Genomic DNA, 26,845 nt, shown 5'->3' on the forward strand with positions numbered 1-26,845 from the left:
TAGAGTTTTAAATGGAGTTTATTACTGCTGTTCAATTTGGTTATTTTACTCATTAAAAGCAAAAGAAATAACATTATTACCAACCAATAATGATGGGAATAGACATCTTGTTTGGAAAGATTACATTAAATTCAAAACAAACCTCACATGCACAGTAATGGTGTGTCACGTGACCATGTGCAGACATGGGACTTGCACATTGTCAGGATCACACAGCATACAAAGAACAATATGTAGCATCAACATTAAATCTAGAGTACTACCCTGCACTCAGGGATATTCTGGGTGTCATTTCACTTGATTCCTCACTGCTTTTCTGGATATCAATGCTTGGCAAAAAGCCAAATTCTGTTGGAGGGTGAAGTGTTCCAACGCACTGATGTGCACATACGGACTACTAGTGTGTGAGTTTACACAGAAAATAATGGGAAAGAAAGTTTCTATGTGTACCATACAGCCACTGTGTGTTTAGGACTTAAGATGGAAGGTGTTACAGTGTAGTGAAAGGTCAGAGGTCAGTTTTCAGAGGAGTCGGTCTCTTCTGTGGAGCCATCACTTTCCACCTCCATCTTCCTCCTGTGGTGGATGTTCCTCCGGGGGGAGGCCTTCCTCTGCAACTCCTTTAGCCCCCCCACCGCACTGCCACTGCTGTTGCTGCCAGGACTCACTGAGATCTGGGCGATTCTGGACAGGAAGGAACAAGAAAAAAGATGTAAAGAGAAGAACAGAAGATAGGAGAAAATGGGGGGGGGCAAAGGAGACAGGAAGTAGAGGGCAAATAAATGGAAATGATGAGGACAATGAAATGATAAAACAGCAAAATGAAAGAAAAAGAAGAGCATGTTAAAATGTGCTGGCTTCTTATATACAGTATACAGTATATTGTATGTGCCAGTTGATACAAGTGTGTGTGTGTGTGCTCTCACAGTTTGTCCAGTTCCTGGTCCATCTCTGGGTCAATGAGTAACTCTGCCTTGCTGGGTAACACTCCTGTAGAAACGGAAGAAAGACAGGATACACCTTTTCAAAGTTTTATTAATGACTATAGACCAAAAGATTAGAGTACGACCGACTAAGGTATCGGCGTATATGTTGGCCAATATGTGCTGATATGAACACATTTATTTACAGTACGTAATGCAAAAAAGATGTTTTGGGTTATTTAGAAATCGTGTCATCACCCAATAGTTTATCCAGCAGAGCACGCTTCGACCCCAGGGTTTACAATACTCTCAGCGCTGTCTGCAGCACATGTAGCAGAGTATGCATCACAGCTATTTCACATCAGTTTGTGAAATACATTGCTGGAAAGTTAATAAACAATGACCCCACCATTTTCTCTTTTCAATATAACTCTATCATAAACCATATCAGAATATCAGCAAATATATCAATATCAGAATTTTTCACTTCCTCAAAATCGGTATCAACATCGGACCCAAAAATCCAGAATCAGTCTGGCTCTACAACAGACCAAAACAGATCTAAAAGAGAGTGGATACTGAATTTACCTTCATCAGATGGAGACAAGTATTACTTCTAATGTTGCTTTGTGTCTGCTGGATTTCTAAACAAGCAACTGTTTGCAGACAAGTTCAATGTAGTAACTTTATAACATTAAAATATTGGATATGTTTTCAGCTTTTTCAGCCCACAAGGTGCCAAAAAAAATTGCAGCTTTAGAAAATAAAGGATTTGTATGGTCTTATTAGCTTGGCATTAGATACTTTCCTATACTATGATGATAATACCAGTAAAGCTGGTAAAGCTTTATGGTCTATTGCATGGCTGCATGTGTGAGTATAATTATGTGTATGTGGTTGTGTTTAAATGTAGTTAAGTGTCAAAAAGAGCATAGCATATTTGTGGAGTAGCAGTAGTAACAGTAGCTATATTTATAGCAGCATAGTAAAGGCTGTAAGCAGTAGCCCCTTGGTCAGTTTGTGTGCATGACAGGAAATGTTTGCCTGATGGTGGTACAAGATCATGGGTTTAAAACACTGTGGGCTTGTAAAGGACATCAGCGATAATGATATCCTCATAAGCATAAGTCAATCTGAATTTTAAAATATGGATTGACTGAGTCACGACTCTCAGTAGGAGTATACATCATGGCGTAAATTGTGTCAATCGGGCACCTAAGATTTTGAGGTATCTTAATTGCCTCCATTGACGAGCAAAACTATAATAACTAACTTCCTGCTGTATCTCTGTCACACAACTGTCCCTCCTCTCTCTGGAACACTGTAATGCTTCTATACATCAGTACTCCTAGTTTTGATCATAACACATCTCTGCTTGGCCTCATTAAAACCGGGATCAGTGCTTATCTTAAATGTGTCCAAATTATAGGAAGTATTGTGCATGAGCAATCAGTCTTGAAAAACTGCTTTACTAGTGAAAAACTTACCGGAATTCAAACTAGCAACTTGTCAGTAGAAGTCGACATTTTTTGAGTACCTAAATTCAGTCAAATTGACTCACTACTGTACACTCACCTAGCACTTTATTAGGAAGACCTGTACATCTGCTTATCCATGCAATTATCCAATCAGCCAATCATGTGGGAGCTTGATTGGTCAGGAACTTCAGTTAATGTTCACATCAAACATCGGAATGGGGGAAAAAAATGTAATTTCAGTGTCTTTGTAGTTTGACTGTTGGTGCCAGACAGGTTGGTTTGAGTATTTATGAAACTGCCAATCTTGTGGGATTTCCATGCACATCAGTCTCTATAGTTTACTCGGATTGCTGCAAAAAACAAAACATATCCAGTGAGTGGCAGTTCTGCAGATGCAAGTACTTTGTTTATGAGAGAGGTCAGCGGAGACTGGCCAGACTGGTTTGAGCTGACAGGCTACGGTAACTCAGATAACCAATCTTTACTACTGAGGTGAGAAGAAAAGCATCTCAGAATACACAACATGTCAACCCTTGAGGTGCATGGGCTACAACAGCAGAAGACCATGTCGGGCTCCATTCCTTTGTCCACAGCCCAGGCTGGTGGTGGTGGTGGTGGTCTAATGGTGTGGGGAATGACTTCTTGACACACTTCAGATCACTCAATACCAACTGATAATTAATTGTATGCCACAGCTTATTTGAGTATTGTTGCTGAACATGTGCAACCTTTTATGTCCACAATTTACCCATTGACTGATGTTTACTTCCAGCATGATAATGCACCATGTCACAAAGCAAAAGCCTGCACACACTGCAACAGTGTACTTCAATATCCTCCCCAGTCACCAGATTTGAATCCAATGTCCGAGCTATGGTAGAACGGGAGATTCACAGCATGAATGTGCAGCTGACAAATCTGCAGAAATAATATGATGCAATGTCAACATGGATAAGAATCTCAAAGGAATGTTTCCAACACATATGTGGAATCTCTGCCAAAAAGAATTGAGGCTGTTTTGAGAGCAAAGTAATAGAATATGGTTCTCCTAACAAAGTGCACGATGAGTTTATGTTTTCATTAAAGGTTACTTGGAGTAAAACAATATTACTTTGGTAAATAAATATTCACCTAACAAAGATAATTATACTGAAGAATGATGGGTTGAGAATAAATTAATAGATTTTTGTAGTTAAACAATTTAGAATAATTGTTGCGCTGAGGGGATGTAAATCTAACAATCTAACATTAAACCACAAAGCTGATAAAAGTGGAAAGATACACACAGGTACACTGCTGAAGTTAACGGGGACTTTCAGTCTCATATTACAACCTGATGTCACAGATAATACCTGAGCGTCTGCGGCTCAGGAGGTAGAGCGGGTTGTAAGCAAATAATAAATATGAAATAAATATTCATACTTTTATGGACATAAATGAGAACTCTATTCCTGACATCCACTCATATGGGAAAGTTTAAAAAGTTTAGAGGGGAATTAAGAGAGGCATGTTAAAGAATAAACAGCATCATCAAGAAAATATGGTAACAGAAATTAAGTTGTTGCAAAGTTCACTGTCAAATGAATATAGGAATGAAATATGGACCACACTGCGTAAGCTATAAATGAAATATCATAATATTACATTACACAAAATTGAATATAAAAACTAAATAGAGCAAGGCAGGAAAGTTACTAGCTTCAAGACTTAAAAAACAAATGAGTAAAAATACTATATCTTCTATTAAATTACCAAATAAGTCAATTACCAAATAGCTCAAAGAACGCAAATTTAGTTAATAAATCCTAGCCAAAATTCTTGCAGCAAGATTATATCATGTAATCAGAAAGCTGATATACACTGGTCAGACTGGTTTCATGAAAAACCACCAGTCATCTCACAAAACAAGGAAATAAGTTTATGCAATGGATACAGATGCTCTACTCGAAGCCTATGGCAGAACCAACTAATAAGAATCAGTGAATAAATATCTTAATCTATCATTTGAAATTGCGGAACACAACAAGGAAGTCCAGCTTCAGGACTTTTATTCAATCTAATCATTGAACCACTTGCTGAGAAAATAATAAGTCATAACAAGTCAAATATATAAAATATTGCCGTGCTGTGATGATACTCTGCTTAACTTAAAACATGTGGACTCCACACTTTTTTATGTCAATCAGATTAATACTTGTTACAGTTCAAAACACAGAAAAATAAATCTCACACAAATATTAAATAAAATAAAGTCAAATATATATCCATGGTCAAATCTTCCAGCAAGGTGTTCATACTTTAGGATGTCTAGTTTAAACAAAAAAGGTGGACTAAAACTAACCAATTTCTTAAACTATTATCTGTCCTTTGGTTGTCTGTAAGTAAAGGACTTATTTGATATTTATGTAAGCAAACACTGGAAAATCATTTAAAACCATATGTTACACAGTTTAAACATTGATTTGAAAAGTTAATATTTTAGGAAAACATTTCCAAAAGAAATCATGCAAAGCCCAATTTAATCTTTACTAACATCCGGAAATCATGTACAAAGATGTTTGGAATTAATACAGCTACTTCAATAAATCAAACAAAATGGCAGAACTCCAAAAGAACAGTAAACAACAAGGAAAATAATTAATTGGAATAAATGAAAAGAAAATGGAAGCAGTAAGCTCCGTATATTCTGTAATAACTGTTTTAAAACCTTTAATGAATTAATCATCTAACATAATATCCCTAATGGGGAATATTTCAATCACATCACTGTAAATCATTCTATAATGAGGAATATTCCCATAGACAAACTTGAACATTGACACACACAAATTTGAAAACCCACTTTTTAATCACAACTCGTTTTACAAAGATATTGTTTAATTGTTTATTTAACATTCAATGAAAGCACCAATTACGAAGTTGAGTGCTTGCGCAATTAAATGGATCAGGGCCCTTAACAAAAAAACAAAAAAAAGATATTTCATAGAAAGATATATGCAAAATGCAAAACAGCCCTTTTGTTGTACGATAAAGAAACTAAGACAATTTAAAATTCTAAATAGATTATATTACACCCCATTACAGCTATACAAAATGTGCATATGGGATGATGGTAGATGTATAAAATGTAGTGCTGCAGAAGGAACTCTGCTTTATCTGAGTGGATGAAGTGCATTAAATTAAAGATCTGTTGTTTGGCATAACTAAGCAGGCAGTGATCCATACTTATATTGACATTCCACTCACACCACAAATATGTATACTGGTAGATCTGCATGACTTCAGCGGAATATCTTCAAAAACAGAAATACTGCAGCTCATTGCACTGCTATGAAGCCGTAATCACAGCAGTTTTATACCAATGTGGCCAGACAAATAATAGATTAAATGGATTCAATTGTATTACTCCCAAGTTTCAGATTTTATCTGTTCTTCAGATTCACCATCAAATTAAAATAGAGGATCTGTAGGTCTAATTAATTTTAAAAAAAAACCACTTAACCCTCCTTAATCATTAGATTATATTTTAATCTGTATCATGGATAATATATTATGAGAGAGGATGTCTTTCAGAAATAATCATGTTTTACTTGTCTATCGTCATTTCCAGAAACTATATAGGTTGATTTGAGATATACAGAGACATTAAAAAGTCTGGGCACCTCATAATTTCTGTCACTGTAAATAGTTGAGTAAGTAGAGGATGATCTCCAAAAGGCATAAAGTTAAAGTTGAAACATTGTTTTCAACTTTTTAAGCAAAATTAGTGTACTATTTTTGTTTTGTACAATTTTAGAGTGAAAAAAGGAAAGAAGCACCATACGAAAGTTTAGGCAGCCCAAGAGATTTGAGCTCTCAGATAACTTTTACCATGGTCTCAGACCATAGCTTGTTAGGGCTATGGCTTGTTTACAGTTATCGTTAAGAAAGGCAAAGTGATGCAAATTTCAAAGCTTTGTAAATATTCTGACTCCTCAAACCTTGTCCCAACAGCCATGGACTCCTCTAAGCAGCTGCCTAGCACGCTGAAAATTAAAATAAATGATGCCCACAAAGCAGGCCAGAAGAAGATAGAAAAGCATTTTCAGGTAGCCGTTTCCCCAGTTCATAATATAACTGAGAAATGGCAGTTAACAGGAGGTCAAGTTGAGGTCTGGAAGACCAAGAAAACTTTCCGAAATAACTGCTTGTAGGATTATTATTAAGGCAAATCAAAACCCCTGTTTGACTGCAAAAGGCCTTCAGGAAGGTTAAGCAGACTGTGGAATGGTGGTGCACAGTTCTACTGTCCAGCAAAACCTGCACAAATATGACCTTCATGGAAGAGTCATCAGAAGAAAACCGTTCCTGCGTCCTCACCACAAAATTAAGCGTCAGAAGTTTGCAAAGGAGCATCTAAACAAACCTGACGTATTTTGCACACAAGTCTTTTAGACTGATGAAGTTAAAATAGAACTTTTTGGCCGCAGTAAGCAAAGGTATGTTTGGAGAAAACACTTGAGCACAGGGGTCGATCAATGATGCTTTGGGCTTGTGTTGCAGCCAATGACAGGGAACATTTCACTGTTAGGGGGTTACAATGGATTTAATTAAATACCAGCAAATTCTGGGAGCAAACATCACACTGTCTGTAAAAAGCTTAAGATGAAAAAACTGACTACCTCAAGAGGTGTAAACTGAAGGTTTTGCCATGGCCCTCACAGTCCCATGACCTAAACAACATCAAGAATCTGTTAATAGACCTCAAAAGAGCAGTCCATGTAAGACAGCCCAAGAATCTCACAGAAAGAGGGCTTTTGCAAGGAAAAATGGGCAAAACCCCAACAAGAATTGAAAGACCTTAGTTGGCTACAAAAAGCATTTTCAAGCTGTGACACTTGCCAAAGGGGATTTACTAAGAACTGACAATGCAGGGTGCCCAAACTTTTGTCTAAAGTCCTTTTCCTTTTTTGTTATTTTGAAACTGTAAAAGATGGAAATAAAAAAGTTATGTTACTTAAAATATTAAAGAAATCTGATTAATCTTTAACTTTATGCCTTTTCGAAATTCAATTCAAATCAAATCAGTTTTAAGTTATCTCAGGCCACTTTTCATATAGAGCAGGTCTAGGCTGTACTTTTTATAGTTACATTTACAGAGAACAAAATCAGGGCATCTTTTACATGCTTAGCAAACTTATTTACTCAGTTTTCACTTTTGCTAAAATTTTACAAACTGAATGTCAATTTTTTTTTTTACACTAATAATCAATTAATTAAAAAAAAAAAAAAACATGCTGCTGGGAGAAATTTTTAATCTGCATGTGGGGAAACATACAGAGAGACTCAAAATAAGCACAGATGTGCTGTGGTGGTAATTGTGTGGACTTCTTCTTATGTTTATTCCAAACAATTAAAAGATACAATGAAGCCACTAAGGCCAAATGACAGCTGATCCAGCTATGCTGTCGTCATAGGAGACAGATGCCACTTGACGGATCAAAAGAAAGTACATCTAATTTCTCTAAAAACTGCATTTCCCCTATTCCTCTCTCCTCATATCTTTTCCTTGTATCCCTCCTTGCATCTTTGTGTGAAGGAAAAGACACAAATGAAGGAAACATGGACGCAGGTAAGGGAATTGGGATGTACCCTGAATGTACTTGGAACACAGCGTACGTTGTAAGTTACAGTATGTTAAGGCAAGATCTAACCCACAAATCCACAAAAAATGAGTAATATAACAAAAAAAGTCATATACCTAGATAAGGTAATATAGATAGATTTAATATATATACTGACATGTCTCAGTCAGTCTTTGTGTAATCTAATTTAAGACCTCACAATTAAAAATAAGACTATTAAGGCATTTTGTGACCTTAAATTTTTTAAATCAAGTTTAATTCTTTTTAAGAATTTTTAAGGATCTGCGTGAACCGTGTATATAGTAATGTATATAAATATCTACAGTATGAATTCTGTATGAAAGTAGATATAGTCAAAAAGCAAACTGTGTATGCTTATAATAGCAGTAGTAGTAGTAGTAAGAGTAGTAGTAGTAGTAGTAGTAGTAGTACTAAGAGGAGGAGGGTAATGTTTTATGTTAAACTTACCAACAGTGTGGATGACGGTCTCATGTTGAGCCAAGCTCATTAGGAAGCTGTAGTAACGGACTTTGTTGGTTTTTTCCAGTACTTCCATCATACAGGACCTGGAAGGATGACTACACACAGACAAAAAATGTCCCAATGTAAAACACACACACATAACAACAAATTGTGCTACAATCAGAGTTCAGTAACACTACACCTGTTTGTCACATAATTCATACAATGAACATTTGCGGGTTAACTCTTCAACATATGGACAGGAAGGGGTAGAACCAGCTCTACCTCCTAGCCACAGCAACAATTTTCATGGTTAAAATAAGAGCTCTCAGCTAGCTCAGATATCTGCTATGTTTTTCTTGCTAGTGGATGTACAATGTGCAAAAGTCTCAGGTAATTGCATCCTTAATTTAAAGCCCCATATCTGAGTGAGAAAAAAAAAAGGAAACTCTACAAAATCAACAAAATAGAAAAACAAAAACTAACAACTACTAAACAAACTAAACCAACAAAATCAAATAACCCTAACTATACACAAGACGTGAAAACATAGAAGTAACTGAACACATGTACATTAATAACATTAATACATAACTTTACACCTGAAAGGTGCTAACTGCCATCAGTTGCTGAGGAGGATAGCCCTCATCTGCTTTTGAAATGTCAGTAAAAGTGGACACTGATAGGTAGATGTATTTGAAAGACAAATGTTGTTTAAGTTTAGTTCAAACCAAATAATTATTGTTTATATGTGTATTGTTTGTATGGGACAAAAAATTCTATCAATTTTAATATTTATTACTATCTGCTACACCTTAGCATTACATTTAAAATTAACTATGTGATAACAGTCAGGTAGTGCAACAACAAGCGGATCTACAGGTGGGATTTGTTTCTTTGTTTATCATAGCTTTAATGGAAGTGCGTAAATAGTAACTTTACAAACTGTATTTTATGTGCATGTAGACGTTCATCTCATTTTATTCATGCTACATAAGGTAAATTGTGAGGTTTTTAATTTATTTATTTGAGACTTGTATTTATTTCTAAATTATTTTAAATTATTTATTATAATTATTTTAATTTACCTAATGTTAGTTTTACATTAGGAACATGTTGACAACACATTATCTACATGTTCTCCACACTTTGTCTACGTGTTGTTAAGGTGCGTAACAAATTGTATATATAAATACATATAAATATAAATAAAACTTTTTCCTCTCATTCACCCATTCACCCACACACACACCAAAGCCATGTAAGGCATTGGCCTGCCCATCGTTAGCAATTTTTCTGTTAAGAACATGTTAATAATGCATTGTCAACCTGCACACAACATATTACTTCAGATGACAATTTTTTTTTTGTCTCTCTGGCCTTACATAGTCTGGCTTTTCTTGTAAATAATATATGCACTATAACATCAAAGAGCAAATTTCTATAGGCTGTCTGGTCCCAGTGAGTGACGACTGGAATGTGTACAGGTGTTTTACCTGTGTTTGAACCTGTCACAGAGGGCGTCTATACACTGAGCCAGAGTGGACGGCTCTACCCCATCCTGCTGCTGCCACTCCTTGTCCTTCTCCTCTGCAGTCACAGAGGGGAGTTGCTCGATAGAAGTGGAGGTGGGAACAATAACAGTGTTAGGACTCTTCCCTGCTAACAGATCCTGGTATATCATCAGCACGCTGTCCAGGAACTCTACAGACACAGGGGTTAATGGGCAGTTGGAAGACAAGGGGTTACATTTTTTTAATTCAGCCTTGGTTTGAAAAGGGATTAGATCACTAACATTGCCTTTCATAAAAATAATGATATGATATAACTACATATGGGCCACATTTGATATAACGAATCCTCCCTCACTAATGCAAGAAATACATTTCGATTACTATTTTCATATTAGATTTCTGACCCCAGAAACAATTCCAGTGTGGAACTTCCAAGAAGTTTCTTCAACAGAATGTAATGTTTTCGCTCTGCCTTAAGGGGGAACAATTAGAGTTATGCCTGATAATGGGATAAACAACAATCAACCTGTAATAAGAGCAGTCAAAGTTGAATGTATTTACCATTGGTATAACATTTATTAATAGACTCCATTCAAAATATTACTATAGGAGTCAAATATAGAGAATCAAATCCTAACTGTTTAAAGTTTGACTCATAAATAATTATAAACAAGTGCTCATCATTAATAAGGGTTACAGCCAAACCGATTGAACTGAATGCATATGCCTGGACACACTGTATGTACATATCCAATATGAAACAGTAGTTTATGTTGTACCTTGGTAGTAGAATTGCAGCTGGAAGGCATAAAGGAAGTCAGAGAAAGACATCAAACAATCTATGGCGTCATCCATCAGAACAATTCTACAGGACATGAAAAGAAAAGCAGTTACCAACAGTTTATACCTGTCTACTGTCAACAAATTAAGTCCAGTGGCCAAGTGCTCATACATAAAACTGTGTGTGCACAAGAACCAAGAAAATCTGAAGGATATGCAACGTGAAAATAAATTTTAAAATATTAGCCATTAAATATGAAGGACAGGAGGAGAGAGGATTCTGCACACAATGGCTGAAAGATATTATATTTTCTATATTTCTACAGTATACACAGTACACAGGATGATGTCTGAACTGTACTTTATTACTATTTTAATGGCGTGGCCCAAATCCTTACTATTGCAATACAGTATGTCCCTCATACTAATTGCCATTTTCAATATTTCATGCATGCAATGTCAAAGTTGTGGTGACCAAACAAACAATGGTGTGACCTCTATGGATGTGTGAACAACAGCACAAAGAAATCTTGTTTAAGTAATAAAATGTATCGAAGGGTAAGAGTGTGGTGTTGTCTGTAGTGTGTCAGTGTACTAACCTGGCTGCACTCTGTACCATCTCCACTGGGAAGTCTGGACACAATAAATGCAGCAGAGACCTGTACTCGAGCAAAGACAGTAAGTCTGGAATACAACAAGACATAAAACTAATTTTAGTGCCAAAATACACAAGAGACCCACCGATTTAAATGTTAAAGACAGTCAAACCAGCCAGTGAAGCAAAGTGGATATTGCAAGTCAATTAATTCATATTTGGCAACAAATGACAGCATACTACTGTATCTTCAATATGACTCCCTACTATAATTCATTTACTAAATCGGTAATAACTAGGACTTACAATGTGAGTCTTATGTTATAACCTAAACCTAGCCATATACAGTAGTTAAACTTTGGCCTCAGCTGGGCAAATTACAGCTGAAGTTATTGGTACCAATGAATTTTAAGTACAGGATTTAGAATATCTTCAGAAATAAATAAAAATCAACAAATTTTTAATAATCATGATATTTTGATAAATGTCCAAGGTTACTGAGCAAAAGAAAATATAAAAACTAAACTTGCATAACAGTGAAATCACATAAACACAAAATGTACCCCAGAACCAATTATTGGCACTCACCCCTAATATTTGGTTGCAGAACCTTTGGTAATAATGGCAGCTTCTAAATGTTTCTTGTAGACATCTAGAAGCTTCTTGCACCTGTCTGCAGGTAGTTTGCAGGAGTCCTTTTTGCAATGACAGATTTCAGCTCCCTCCAAAGGTTTTCAATGGGATTTAGGTCATGACTAATTGCTGGCCAGTTTAAAACAGTCCAGCTTTTCATTTTCAACCATTATTCTGTGCTGCTGGATGTTTGCTTTGGGTCACTTTCCTGCTGAAAGACCAAAGACCTTCGCCTCAAACGTAGTTTTCTGATACTGGGTAAAACATTTCGTTCTAAAATGCTTTGGTAATCTTATGACTTCATCATTCCTTTGATTCATTCAATGTCTCCAGTACCAGAGGCAGCAAAGAAGCCGAACAGCATAATAGAACCGCCACCATGTTTTACTGTAAGTAGGGTGTTCTTTTCCTTATGGGCTTCATTTTGTTGCCCATAAACAAACTGATGCACTGCATTCCCAAAGAGCACTACTTTGGTTTCATCTGTCTATAAGTACATTATCCCTGAAAGACTGTGGCTTATCTATGAAGGTTTTTGCAAATGTTGGTCTTGCCTTTTTGTGCCTTTCATTCAATAGTGCTGTCCAATTTGGCCTTCGCCCATGGAGCCCTACTTTGTTTAATTTGTTGCGTTTGGTATGGGCTGAAACCACAACTCCAGATTGCTCCTCTCCAGACTGCTCAAGATAAGCTGAAGCTCTTTGGATGTTGAGGTGTATGTTTATATATGTAGAGCTGTGTTTATAGAGGCCCTAGGTCAAAGGTCCTCAGAGGGTGCCTCACAGTTTGGGAAAGGAAGTTTATGCTTTGTGATCGAAACCATACGTTAGTGACAGTTTTTAGGAAAACAACTGACCCATTTAAGAGTCGGTAGTCAAGACTGATTTTCAGAGTGGTTCATCGGGTTCACACCCCCTCACAAGCAGATCTGCAGATGCTTGACTTGACGCTGTTCTTCTTTGTAATAAACCTTTATATGCAATCAAGACAGTGTCAGCGGAGTCTCCTTCAACCCTTCTTCACATCATCAACACCATCAAATAAACTACAAGAATTTGGCGTCATGAACTTGGTCGTGTTGTGTCCTGCAGCATCTTCGTCAGCATCAGCGCGCCGACTCCCGCTCCACGCCGGCGGTTCGGGGGGCGCTTCTTGGGGCGCTGGTTTGTTCCTTGAGGCTGTTGTATTTGCTGGTTGGACACACCGCAAAGAATCGTTTGTGTGTCCGTGTCATGATGTGTTGATGTTTGGTTCAGTGCTCCGTTCTAAATTTGGTTTGTTGCGTTGCTAGGGCGACGCAACAGGGGGGAGTAGTGTAGTAAAGACGTAAAGAAAATAAGAAGTTAAAGAAGGAAAGACGAAAAGAAAATAAGAAGTTAAAGAAGGAAAGACGTAAAGAAAATAAGAAGTTAAAGAAAGAAAGATGTAGGGAAAATAAGAAGTTAAAGTAGGAAATGGTGGAATAGCCTAATTAGTAGCGGTAAAGTGTGCTAAATAAACGCCATGCGAGATTAATGAAGACAGGGCCCTTATCTTCATTAACGGTAAGACATGCGTCTTAGCTGCTGCGTGAAAGTTGGCTTTTAAAGAATAGTGGAATTTGACTGGAAATTAGAAACGTAACTCCAGGCCTGGAGGAATTAGGGGAAATTAAATAAAGTAAAAGAAACATAGGAACAAAGGAAATGTAAAGGAAAAAAGGAAATGTAAAGGAAAAAAGAGGAATAAAGAGGTTAAGCCGCAGATTCGGATGAAGCCCTTAGGAAGGCGGTGTTAGACGGGCCATAAAACCTGGGATGTTACTAGGAGATTTTTCAGGTCAGTTCTAAGAACTGGAGGTGCAGATGGAGAAAATTCAATTGTAAGCTCCCACTCGAACATTCGTTGACGAACAATGTCTGAAGCAGCCTCTCATTGAAATGTCTGCATCTCATTAAGGTAGCATAAATTTAGGAAAAAAGAGAAAAGTGAGCGGCAAAAAATGCGCATTTAGTAGGGAAAAGTATGAATGAGTTAACGTTGAGATATTTGGGATGATTGTTGAGTTTGTTGTGGGCTTCTGTTTGGTGTATTCTGCTCTGTGTCTTTGTTTGTTTCGACGGTTGGTCTGTCTGTGTGTGTGTCTGCTCCGTGGTGTGTCAGCGGTGCTTCAGCTGGGTGTAACTGGATGTGGAAGGTTCATGTGTGACAGCCACATATAAGTTGTGGTTCAAAATAAGTGATCCATTGATTCATAAGGACATATATGTTTGCTTTTAATGTTAAATATATATGAGCCTCTTTCAGGGGGACATTTTGATAAAAATAATGAGCCTTTTTGAAAGGACGTTTGAAAGTAATGATCTATGAGTCTTTAAGGGAACTACAATTGTTAAAATACATACATGAGCCCTTGAGGGACATTTGATAATATCTATGAGCGTCCATTGAGAGTACGTATTGAATCTGCTAAACTATGAGCCCCGAGAAGAACATTTTTATTGTAGAAAAAGTAGGGAGAACAGCGACGATGTTTTGTGTGCATAAGAATGAGCAAGAAATAAGATAGGAAGGGAAAGATAACCTTCTGATAAGATAACCAATATTAAAACACGCATTTGGTTTTGATGAGGGACCGATTGAGTGATTGATGAGCGTGTAGTTTTTCTCTGTTTTTACTCTATGCCTCTCTGTGTGTGTGAGAGAGAGTGAGAGAGCGCTGCACCCTCCCTTCCCTCTTGGTCAGAACCTGAAGAAAGAAAAAAACGAAAAAAAAAAAAGGAAAAAACTGATGAACAGGGGTTTAGAGTAAATGGATAGTCTTTAAGGACATGTGAGCCTATTTAAAGTAGAATAACTTGGAGATTTAAGATATTATTAGAATGAAATAAATTAAAATAAGACTTTTGATGCTCTGAAGTTGGCTAATTTATTTCACTTTTTGTTACTGATTGTGGCAATACAGTGGTTTGTAATTACTTTACATGGGAAATTGAAGAGAGGAATAACCTAAATAAACTTTTGAAAAAAGAAAAGAAGAAAAAAAAAGAAAAAAAAGGTTGATTTGATTTAAAATAAAGGAGTATAAGGTAATTATTACAATGCCGAAGAAGGACGTTAATACTTTGAAAGCAATCACTCCGGTTGATGTTGTGTAGAAGAGTAATCCCCTAATTAAAGGTGTAGAAAAAATGTCAGAAAAGTGGCATAAGCATTGGCCTGAAATTGACAAACCTTTGCCAGTGGAAGGGACACTCAACCCAGATGTAATTAAAACAATGCAGGTGCTTATATCTACATATAAGGCGGATCAGAAGAAAGGTAAAAAGGGACAGAAACGCAAAGAAAAAATACAAACAGAGCTTGGCATTCTCCAGTTGTTTGAAAAGGAGGGACAGAAATTATTGGAAGCTGCAAAAGATAAGAGGGAGAAAGGCGCAGAAGAAATAGAGAAGAATGCAAAAGAAATAGAAAAATTAGTGGCAGAAAGTAATACACCATTCTCACATACGGCCCCAATAAAGAAACCCCCTCCTTATGAGAAGGAGGTGAAGTTTGAGGAGATTTATCCCCAACTTCCAGTGATTAGTCAGGAGGGTAACTATCACATTACAGATGACAATGAGTGAATAATAGAAACAGGAAGAGCGGAAACAATCATAAAGATGTATCCAAACACCAAAAGTAAAAAGAAAACGGCACGTTTAGAAACTAAGGGGGGACTAAGGATCAAGAAAATGGAAAGTGGAGAGGATGATCAGAGTGATTCGAATGAAAATATGGGTGGATATGACACAGCAGTCAGACGGATGTTGGCTAAAGCGGAGAAAAAAGGAGTCAGAACGTGGAGGAAAAAGGACCGAGGAGATGAAAGCTCCAATGAAAGTGAGAATGGAAACAGCGATGGAGACTTGGAGAGCAAGGGTTCATCGTTTTTAAGAGGGTTTCTCCCAAGGGCATCCAGTACCAGATATGGCGAAGACAGATGGCAGACTTTAAGAGAGGTTGGGGAATGTATTGATCAATGTCTTATTGACATAAATAATTCTACCAGTCTAGAAAGTCGGGAAGCACTGGAGAATCAATTACAGGAATTGCAGATAGCTAAGAAAGAATTACGGAAGAAAGAATCTAAAAAGTCAGACACTATGAAATACCCATTACGACCAAGAAGGGGAAAGTCAATAGATAAGATGTGTCCAGTGGTTATTCGAGGACAGAATCTGGAGTATAAGCCCTGGCAGAATACAGATATGTCAGACATACTTGAGAAGTTACCTACTCTTCAAGATGGAGCGCATCCTTGGATTTCAAGTGTGGAGAAATGTCACAGGAAATGATCCGGATTTGAATCAGATGGAGCAATCAATTTTGCGAGTGAGAATACAGAAAGGGTTGCCCCTACCAGTGAGGAGCAAGCTGGCAGAGGTGGTTGGTCTTGGAAGTATGGCAAAGGGTGTCTACATGGACCATATAGCACATCAAGTGGAGCTATATCGGAAGGAGGAGCATGACCAGAAAGAATAGGACCAGGAGACTCTCAGAAAACTTAATCAAATACAGCTGGTGGATAATAAGAAGAAAGAAAAGAAGCAGGCTTTGGTTATTCAAAGTCAACCACCACCATCACCACAACTGCCGCCACCTGCCCAGCCGTCATCTGTTGCTCCCATTGCTTCCTGCCCACAACCTGTATTTGGTCAACCACAGATATGGAGAGGCGGAGGTCGAGGAAACTTAGGAAGTGGAAGAGGAGGAAACTTAAATTTTCAACAGCCTTCAGTATGTTATAAGTATGTTATAATTGTGGACAGTTTGGACATTTCGCTCGTGAATGTAACAGGCTAGGAGGTTTTAGAGGGAATTCCAGGGGAAATTTTAGAGGAAGCTTCAGAGGAGGATTTAGGGGTCAACCAGGACCAGTCCGGGGACCGGTGAACCCGTACAGGGGCCCAGAGCCTGGATTTTAGGGGTGCCCAGAGGACCCGAGAGGGGGGTGTCAGCTGGTAGTGTCAGGGCCGGAGCAAGATCCAATAATAGCGGTGAAAGTGAATGACCGACCATTGGAAGGGATGGCGGATTGCGGAGCTGCTTTCACCTGTGTTCGACCTGAAGACGCTATACATCTCCCCATGTCTGGTCAATTGATACGGACAATCGGGTTTGAGGGAGTGAAACTGATTCCTCAAACGGAACCTATTGAGCTCTGCTACAAAGACCAAAGGATTATAATACCAATATTGGTGTCAGAACACACACCCATCGCACTTTTGGGAAGAGATGCTTTGTTCAGATTGAACTGTACAATAAGGTGTACACCGGACGGCTGTGTGGTGGAAGTGTCAACAGATGTTTGTCGCCAACTATCGATGACTACGGAGACTGAAGTTTCATCTGTGTTCTGGACTGGAAATCTTAGCCAGAGTCTTCTGGAACCAGTTAGACTTTGGGAGAAGTTTATTGTAGCAAACATGCCTGATGCAAAGCTTCCGGAGTATCCATTTCACTGTACACTCAAGTATTACGAGGATTCTGCCAAATCAAATCCAAAGGATTGGCTGAGTCGTCAACCAAAGCAAGTCCAGCTCAGTTCGCGCCGCATAATTTTGGGACCACAAGGAGCAGCTATGAAGATAAACAGCAATGAATATTTGGATAAAGTGTATGACATGGAGAAGAGTGTGCCACATGTGACTTTGATGATATCTGAAGAATATAAACAGAAACACATAGGAGCAATGATGGCAGAAGCAGAGGAAGCGGTTTTTACTCCGGTAATAGGGAACTTTGCCCTCTGAAAGAGTGAAGATCAGCGGTTTATTAAGGTTATGATCTCTGCTCATGGACAGGGACAACCACAGACGGTGCAGATGACACGAGTCAATTTTCAGTGTCAAGATGGACTCAGACTCTATGAGAGAGGAGATGCTGCGGCAAGTTCCAGAGTATTTGTGGTCTCAACATAGTACTGACATAGGACTTGTAAAGTCAGCCCAACCGGTGAGAGTTGAGCTCAGACCAGGAACCAAACCACCTTGGAAGAACCAGTATCCATTAAGAGAAGAGGCAGTCCGAGGGATTGAACCACAAATTGAAGGACTCTTGAAAGCAAGTGTTTTGAAGATAACCCAAAATCCTCAGAGCAATACGCCTCTATTGCCTGTGAAGAAACCAGATGATTCTTATCGTTTGGTACATGATTTAAGAGCAGTGAATGAAGTGGTGGCTGATTTTTCCAGCAGACGTGCCAGATCCTCATACTTTGTTGGCCCAAATCCCTCCAGAGGCTATATATTTCACCATGTTAGATCTGTTTTGGGCATTTTTTAGTGTTCCACTTGGTATAGAAAGTCAAGGTTTATTTGGATTTACATACAAGCGACAGTTCTATGAGTACAAGAGATTGCCACACGGGTTTAAACATAGTCCTCACATTTTTAATAAAGTATTGAAGGATGATCTGGAAGGAATAGATCAGATACTGACAAGCACTGTTGTTCAGTATGTGGATGATATAATCATCTGTTTACCGGATAAGGAAACCTGTCACAAGGATTCAATTAAAGTGTTACAGATACTGGCGGAAAAAGGGCATAAGGCTTCTCTGAAAAAGTTGCAGTATTGTCAGGAGAAGGTAGTTTATTTGGGTCAAAAAATAACGCAAGGACACAGAAGTATTTCTGATTTCTCATTTGGAAGCCATTCGAAAGGCTCCAAAGCCCAGAACAGTTAGAGAAATGATGACATTTCTTGGTATTGCTGGTTATTCTTCAGCATGGGTAGAGGATTATGCTAGCCTAACAGGGCCTTTGAGGGCTATGATTAAAGACATCGGTAATGCCCAACTTCATTGTAATCTTTCCTGGACACAGGATGGCCTTTTGGCATTTGAGACTATTAAGCAGACGTTACAGGAGGCTCCAGTGCTGGCGCTTCCAGACTACTCTAAGAACTTTTTGTTGTATGTGTCTACTTCCACTGGGGGTAAATATGCATGTGCAGTTCTTTGTCAGCTGACAGGTATGGGGACGAGTCCTCAACCCATTTCATACTATTCCACTGCCTATTCAGAAGTAGAGCTGGGGTTGCCATTGTGTTACAGAGCAATGGTGGGAGTTTCTTTAATGTATGACAAAGCATCATCTGTTACAATGGGTTATCCGGTGACGATTCTTACTCACTATAGTCTCAAGAATCTTTTGAACTATGGCAAATACACATTAACTATGCCTAGACTCAGGGACTATCATAGGCTCTTAGAGCAGGAAGATGTCACCCTAGCGAGGTGTGCCAAGGTAAATCCAGCTGAGAATTTGCCAACTGCAGAGGATGGTGAACCACACGATTGTGTCCAAGAAGCAGAGAAATACTCAAGACTTAGGTCAGATTTGCAAGCTCTCCCATTGCGTGAGCCAGACCTGGAGTTTTGGACCGATGGATCTTGCTATCGTATAGGAGATAAATTGAGTGCTGGCTATGCAGTGGTAAGAGCGCAGGGAACTGGATTTGTTGTTGAAAAGGCCAAAGTAATACCACAGCGTGCGTCTGCACAACTTGCTGAACTTGTGGGGCTGACTGAAGCGTGTCTGTTGGCAGAAGGTAAACGGGTGACGATATATACAGATTCTGCATATACACATAATGTGTGTCATTTGTTCGGATCGGTATGGAAGAACCGGGGCTTTAAAAAGACAGATGGTTCCCCAATACAACATCATGCTCAGATAATGAAACTTTTACATGCTATAATGAAGCCTAGAGAAATTGCGATAGCTAAGTGTGCAGCACATAGAGCGGATTTGTCAAGAGTCACACAGGGTAATAAAGCAGCTGATGAAGCTGCAAAGGCAGTCACAGGAGCGGACAAATTGGGCAAAGTTCTTCTGGTTACTCATGAATTGGACCTGGAAGATAGAATCATGCTCAGAGATGTGATTTTAATGTAAGAAGCAGCTTCTGCAATGGATAAACAGTCGTGGCTGGACCGAGGTGCTATCCAAGATTCCACTGGACTGTGGCGAAATCATGAGGGGCTGATGGTTGCACCTCCAGATCTGCTAGGTCTGCTGATTCAGGACTCACATGGATTAGCTCATGTTGCAAGGGGGGAAGTTAGGAGAAAAATTACAAAATAGTATGGGTTTTGGGCTCCATACCTACTTGAGCAGATTGATTATGTCATAGGCAGGTGTGTCATCTGCCTGAAGAACAATGTTCGAAGGGGTGTGACGGTTCCTCCTTGTCACATTCCAACTTCGAGAGGTCCCATGCGTGAATCAGCTGTGGACTTTGCTGACAGGATAAAACCAGTGGGAGGTAAGAGATATATGCTAGCCGTTGTGGATAGATTCTCACGGTGGCCTGAGGCTTGTCCAACCAAGCGGAAGGATGCTCAGTCTGTTGCCAAGTTTTTGTGCAGAGAGGTCATAAGTAGATGGGGACTTCCAGATCGGATATCTTCAGACAATGGGAAAGAGTTTGTGGATAAAACAGTGAGATTAATTTTACAAAAACTGGGAATTAAACAGCGTCTAGGAGCAGTTTATCCCCCGCAAAGCCAAGGAATTTGCGAAAAAATGAATGGCGTTTTGAAAAACCGAATTGTTAAAATTTGCCAACACACGGGTCTAAATTGGGTAGCGGCACTTCCGCTGGCGTTAATGGTGTGTCGCTCGAGTGAGCTGCGTGATTTGCGTATGACACCCCATGAGTTCGTCATGGGCAGGCGGATGCCGACGCCTTGTTTGCGAACAAGCGGAAAGGGTCCGAGTCTGGCCTATGTAACATATATGGCTACTCTGCATAAAAGAATATCCGCGTATGTCTCTGACAGGCAAAGGAAGGAAGAAGTGCAAGAGAGGCTTGATGAGCAAAAGAGGAACACAGTGCAACCTGGAGACAAGGTGTTCGTGAATGTGTTTAGAAGGAAGTGGTTTAACGAACGGCGTGAAGGACCATTTGAAGTTGTTCGCAGTACCGGAACTGCGGTCCAGGTTAAAGGATCTCCGACGTGGTATCATTTATCGCATTGTGTCAAAGCGCCAAGTGAAGAGGTGTCGTCCTCACATAGCTGAAATATTGAAGGCTTAAGAAAGCCGGAAGAAAATGTGGAACAACATGCAGAAGAAGCAGAGGTCCATGAAGACCTCCAGGCTGAAGGGCCTGAGGGGACTGTCCATGTTGGGGACAATGGTGATGACCTTAATCACACTCTTGATGATGCCAGGGATGACTTTGCAGTTAATGAACAGGAAAGAAAATTTGACGACATTGATTTCCAATATGTCCCAGAAACAGCAGAGCCCACTTCTGTGGGGCATGATGCATCAAAGATATCAGAGGGCTGTGAGCCTGTTTCAGGGGAATCCATAGATTCAGTCAGACGAAGGAGTCTAAGGCCAGTTCGGAAAAGGGTTATTCCAAAACGTTACAAGAACTAGAGTTGAAGCGCCTTCGGGAAAGTCAGTTCAGCTCCCATGTAATTGTACGAGAGAGAATACTGGCGAAGGGAAATTCAGAGTTCAGTGGCAAGGTTATTGATCTGTTGGGAGCATCACCACTAGGGAAATATGTGTCAATTAATGATCAGAGGAGAATAAAGATTGAGGGTTACTGTAGCCTTTATGTACGAGGGCTTCAGCATGAGGATCAAGGTGACTATAGGTGTTCTTATTATGATCCACGAGTTCAGAGTGAGGCGTCAGAGACAGGATTTAGAATTAAGATAGTGCCTTTAATAGTAATAAATGCAAATAAGATCACACAACTTCAAGTTGTTAAAGAAGTAGGAGAGTTAACAACTATAATGTCAACTCTCCGGCCGGAAACTGGGAAACCGGAACAGAAACCTATTCTTCCAGTTCTGCAGCTTACAAATGTATCACACTTCAACAGTTGCACTTCGGACGACTTCACCGACACCAACTTCTTCGAACTCTGTGATTAGGGTAAATTTAGGCAGTGCGGCTCATCTTCCATGTCAGTGTGGTAAATGGAACGTTGGTGGCAATAATCCTCCTAAGTGGAAAAATAATCGCGGTGAAGACGTAGTGTTAATAGGACCTGATGTTGACATTGTGCCTCATGATCGAAGGAAGTATGTGTTGTACAATGACATGAAGTGGATGAAGATAGAGGGTGATTGCTTGCTTGTTTTGAGAAATGTTACTTGGGACGATCAAGGGGAATATACATGCACCTATTATGAACCACACTTAAAATTTGTATCATTTCGAAACTATTGGATAGAGGGATATGTAACTCGCAAAGTGACAATTGTGGTAAGTTTTATTCCTGTTCAAGTTGTTAGAAAAGTTCAGGAGCAACTTACTACAGCAACTACAAAGGGGATATATAGCGACCAGGTGATATATACTACTTTAGCTCCAGAAGTGAATATGAGTGTCAAGATGACAACTCCAGTCGATACTTTAGTTACGACTCAGAAGGGGATAACTAGTACAACAATGGTGGTGACGACTCAAACGTCCGTTACTTTGGGATGTTCTACAAGTAAGGTTGTGACAGGGGTTGCCACAAATAAAACATTGACTGAACTCGTAAACAGGACACAGACTCCTCTTATGGCACTTTTGGCACCTGAGGAATTTGTTAATGGGACTCAAAAGCCAATGTTGCAAATAGAGGTTAGCTTGAACAGTAGTAGTAAGAGAGCTGGAATTCGGGAATCAATAGTGGACAACACTAATGTAAACTCATCTGTAACAATTCAGAGAACTCTGTCAGATATGACCAATGACCTCGATGATCTTGACCGGACACCAGATGACCAGAGAATCCTATCGAGCATTACAAAAGAGAGAAACTACGTGGAAGGCATATGGATTTGACTCCTTGGTGTTACAAATTTCAGACCCATGGGCAGGTAGAAATTCGTGGTTTCAACAATTGACTCATTCTGTGAGATCGATTAAGGACATGAATTGCCCATGTGTGGTGAGAATTCCACCACCAGGCACATGGCCTGCAATTATGGAAAAGGTACCAGAACCGCTGCTTCCTAAGTGTCAATCATATGCACTATCCTGGCTGTTGTATCAGCAGAAGTCAAGAGAAGATAAGGTTATGGCTTTATCAGTACATCTGTTTAGACCCAGATTTGATTGTTCTTGGTTGAGAAACTTGCCATATTTAAATTTACTCGACAAACACGAGGATGTGACAACAGCAGTTCCTGATGGACAGGACGTGACACCTGTAAAGGCTGAAGGTTGTTTTTGTTCGAATGAAACACATAATGGCCCTGGTATGTTTATGGGAATAGCAGACTGTGATAAATATATGATGCAATTTAATGGGCGTGAACACAAGACTGTTGATGGGTTATATACAGTGACCTTTCATACACCACACCGCAAACAGAGTAAAACTGAGGTAAAGAACCAAACTTTGCGTGCAAATGTGACTATAGGGAATTTTAGAGACATTTGGTGGATTTGTGGTGATAAAGCATACTTATTTCTGCCATATGGATGGACCGGATGCTGTTACATGGCAAGATTGAAGCTTCCATATGAAGTTTTGGCGGTCCAGAAGGGACAAGCACCTGATGAGGTCAAATCTACTGCTGTTCCTGGTAGTAGGAAGAAAAGGGAAATGGCACAATTTCATAATCTGGAGTCCTATCATTGGAGGGTCAGATGGGACGACCAGCCTGAATTTGGACATTATTTCATTTTATTTTCTGAGGTTTCCATATGTATTTGCCTAGGAAATATCTCTATATATATTTTTTTTTCCCAAATTTTTCTTAATTGGCTTGGAGTACTATATGTGGTCGCTTAAGGCAGCGATGGCCGTGAGAAGAATTTCCTGTCTTGATTGATTGATGAAACTTGTGAAAAAGGAAAGCTGCCTGACAGGTTATTGCTCTCACACTCCATAAATTTGCTGTTTGGCTAAGGTTAAGCTGCGACAAGCAGTATAGGAAGAACTGTCTTTCTTGGTACATTTGTAAACATAATTCTTTTCTCTTTGAGGCTTTGCAAGCCTTGCAAGCCTCAAAGGGGGGAAATGAGGTGTATGTTTATATATGTAGAGCTGTGTTTATAGAGGCCCTAGGTCAAAGGTCCTCAGAGGGTGCCTCACAGTTTGGGAAAGGAAGTTTATGCTTTGTGATCGAAACCATACGTTAGTGACAGTTTTTAGGAAAACAACTGCCTTATTTAAGAGTCGGTAGTCAAGACTGATTTTCAGAGTGGTTCATCGGCTTCACACCCTCTCACAAGCAGATCTGCAGATGCTTGACTTGACGCTGTTCTTCTTTGTAATAAACCTTTATATGCAATCAAGACAGTGTCAGCGGAGTCTCCTTCATCCTCTTCACATCATCAACACCATCAAATAAACTACAATGTCTTTTATGGTGTTTTTTCCACAAACCACATCAACCTTTGCAGACTTTTCTCATTGAGTTTCTTCTCAGCCCCACGTCCTGGAAGGGTCTTAACAGTTATATGACTGTGAAATCTCTTGATAATATTAAAAACTGTTGAAACAGGGATTTGAAGATCTTTGGTGACTGCATGATAAATTTTGGCATTGTTATGCTTTTTGATAATAGCATTTTCAATGCTCCCAAAAAGCTCTCCTGTCTTTGACATTGTGAAAAAGAAACTGGAAACAATCAGCCCCTTTTTGTGCAGTAAAACCGTCATTTACTGGTTAATTCAGGTCATGTGAACTCCGAAAATTAAGAACAGGAGTCTTATTTGTTTTTTATTTTGCTTGAGAAACTAATTTAAATTAATCAAAAGAGTGCCAGTAATTATGTCAAGCGTACATTTTAAGTCTGTATTTTTTATTTCACTTTTTGTAAGCATTTTTTTGTTGTTGTTGTTCAGTAACTTTGGGCATTTTATTAAGTATTCTGATTATACAAAATTGGTTAATTTGCATTTATTTCTAAAGATATTCTAAATTCTTAACTTAAAATTCAGCTGTGCCAATAATTTCAACAACAACTGTACATATTTTGTTGATTTTGGAAGTGAAAGTGAGTAACTACAACCCCCGCAGTAGACAGACAATGAAAATGAGCATTTCTTCAAATGTTAATGTGCTTAGAAAGTGATCCAGCGACTTGAACATCACTAACTAGCACTCACATAATGCTGTGCATGCAAGACAGCCTAAAAATATCTCAGAACTTGAAGTGATCTGCCAGAGGAGTGGGTGGAAATTCCTAAATCAAGGATAGAATGACTCCTAAAAGCATTTGCAAGCTATGATAACTGCCTATTTAGTAGGGTACCCAAACTTTCGTACATGCCACAATGGCCTTTATTTTTTTTTAAGGTCATGACATAAAAAGTAAGCGCATTAACATTTGAAGAAATACTAATTTTCAATGTCTGTTTGCTGCAGGGGTTGTATTTACTTACTTTCACTACCAAAATTAACAAAATATGTAATTTGGCCAAAGCTGCCTAATTTAGCATATACATTTATAGAGAAAGGGGCATTTATTTAAAGATAATTACAGTCCATAACTATCATCAAAACAGAAAAGTTTCCATTCTTAATATTTGTCACTCACCTCCAATCTTGCCAATCTGTCTGTAGCATCTCCAGAAGACTCTGACAAAGGAGGCTCTGTTATGAGGTGTGGCTCTGATGTAGTTATACTCTCTGAAGAGGACATGGTTACTGTTCTTCACACTGCTGAAACTACAACCACACACATGCACAATACAAAAAACAAGCGAAATTTCACACTACTTCAAAATTCATGTAATCAGATCTCTAAATACAAGCTGCACTAAATAGCATTTACTATCCCAGCTATCTCTGCTAACATGACAGTCTTGTGAGTTAATGCGAGTTTTGTAGTCTTCTGTTTAGATTACATTACCTACATACTGCACATTTATCAAATTGCATTGTATTTTGATTTATTTATTTAATTATTTTAAAAATTCAAAGACCTGCATATATAGAAATGTGTTCAGATGTACAAATGTTCAGATGTGTTTTATGAGGTAAACAGATTATCATATATTAGCACCAGTTAAGGATATGTTTCCTACACTGCAAACCTGCCACCAAAATGGAAATTGAATGAATATGATTATAAACTGTATACTTAATGTTGGACAAGTTGTTTTGGGGTTTGCAATATGAAAATGTATGCCAATTTATAGTGAATTTTCAGTTTCATTATTTTCTGTACTTTGTCCTTTAATACAGTGTTTACTCTCCTAAACCCTACATCAGTCAAACCTTTATCCCAGGTCTGCTATCCAGACCTACAGAAGAACCCTATCTCTAAATGTAGCGAGGTGACTGATATCTATTAGTTTAACATACTACTCAGCAAAGTAGCGGATCACCCCAAACTGGGTGTATTCGTCTTTATGTTCCAGCAGCTGGGTCACTGCATCGCTCAGATAGAACAAAGCATTGCTTTCCGCTGTAAGAGAAATAAACACACGAACACAATCACACACAAAAAAATGATGCAGAGCAGTTAGTTTCCAGCTTCAGTAAATTAACTGGCAATATACTGATTTTGAATGAGACAGAGATGAATAGATAGCTTATAATTGTGAAATTAAAATATGCACAACAGCTAAAGAGCTAAACTGTTAACACGCCACACCTAATACGAAACCTACCGAGGTATTCGCTAACGGAGAAGCTGGAATTAAAACGGTTCATTGTGGTCGTCTTTTCGGGAGATAACGTTGAAATTAACCTTAGTAAACGTGAGATATATGTAGCTATAATCGGCAAATTGTTACCTATGTATACAATTTAATAATTTCATTTCTGTGGCCTTGGGATCTTGCTATCGTAGCCTGTCCTGACAGGGTGGACTTCCATGTAAACAACGGGA

General features: G+C 38.7%; 1 protein-coding gene across 3 annotated transcripts; it reads right to left on the bottom strand.

The window, feature by feature from the left end:
• Positions 1-26,845, bottom strand: c8h11orf49 (chromosome 8 C11orf49 homolog). 3 transcript variants are annotated; one of them, XM_040133346.1, is made up of 9 exons: positions 26,625-26,845; positions 26,317-26,419; positions 25,547-25,677; positions 11,381-11,465; positions 10,781-10,866; positions 9,984-10,191; positions 8,494-8,603; positions 927-990; positions 1-684 (listed from the first exon to the last, which is right to left on the bottom strand). In XM_040133346.1, exons 1-9 carry the CDS (start codon positions 26,665-26,667, stop codon positions 516-518), a joined length of 999 nt encoding a protein of 332 aa, XP_039989280.1. In that variant the 5' UTR covers positions 26,668-26,845; the 3' UTR covers positions 1-515. The 3 variants fall into 3 exon arrangements, with proteins under 3 accessions (XP_039989280.1, XP_039989281.1, XP_039989282.1); XM_040133347.1 differs by lacking the exon at positions 26,317-26,419 and having other exon boundaries at positions 26,751-26,834; XM_040133348.1 differs by lacking the exon at positions 26,317-26,419 and having other exon boundaries at positions 25,547-25,638; positions 26,751-26,794.

The sequence above is a fragment of the Xiphias gladius genome, chromosome 8, assembly GCF_016859285.1.
Source record: "Xiphias gladius isolate SHS-SW01 ecotype Sanya breed wild chromosome 8, ASM1685928v1, whole genome shotgun sequence".
Classification (NCBI taxonomy): Eukaryota; Metazoa; Chordata; class Actinopteri; order Istiophoriformes; family Xiphiidae; genus Xiphias; species Xiphias gladius.

Bases quoted from the DNA above. Each gene is read 5' to 3' on its own strand.
- c8h11orf49 (XM_040133346.1), bottom strand. From the start codon at position 26,667: ATGAACCGTTTTAATTCCAGCTTCTCCGTTAGCGAATACCTCG. The intron at 25,678-26,316 runs GTATGTTAAACT...GTGTGGTTGTAG, and splicing joins ATCCGCTACTTTGCTGAGTA to TTTCAGCAGTGTGAAGAACA. The intron at 10,192-10,780 runs GTACAACATAAA...CTGTGTCTGTAG, and splicing joins GCTGCAATTCTACTACCAAG to AGTTCCTGGACAGCGTGCTG.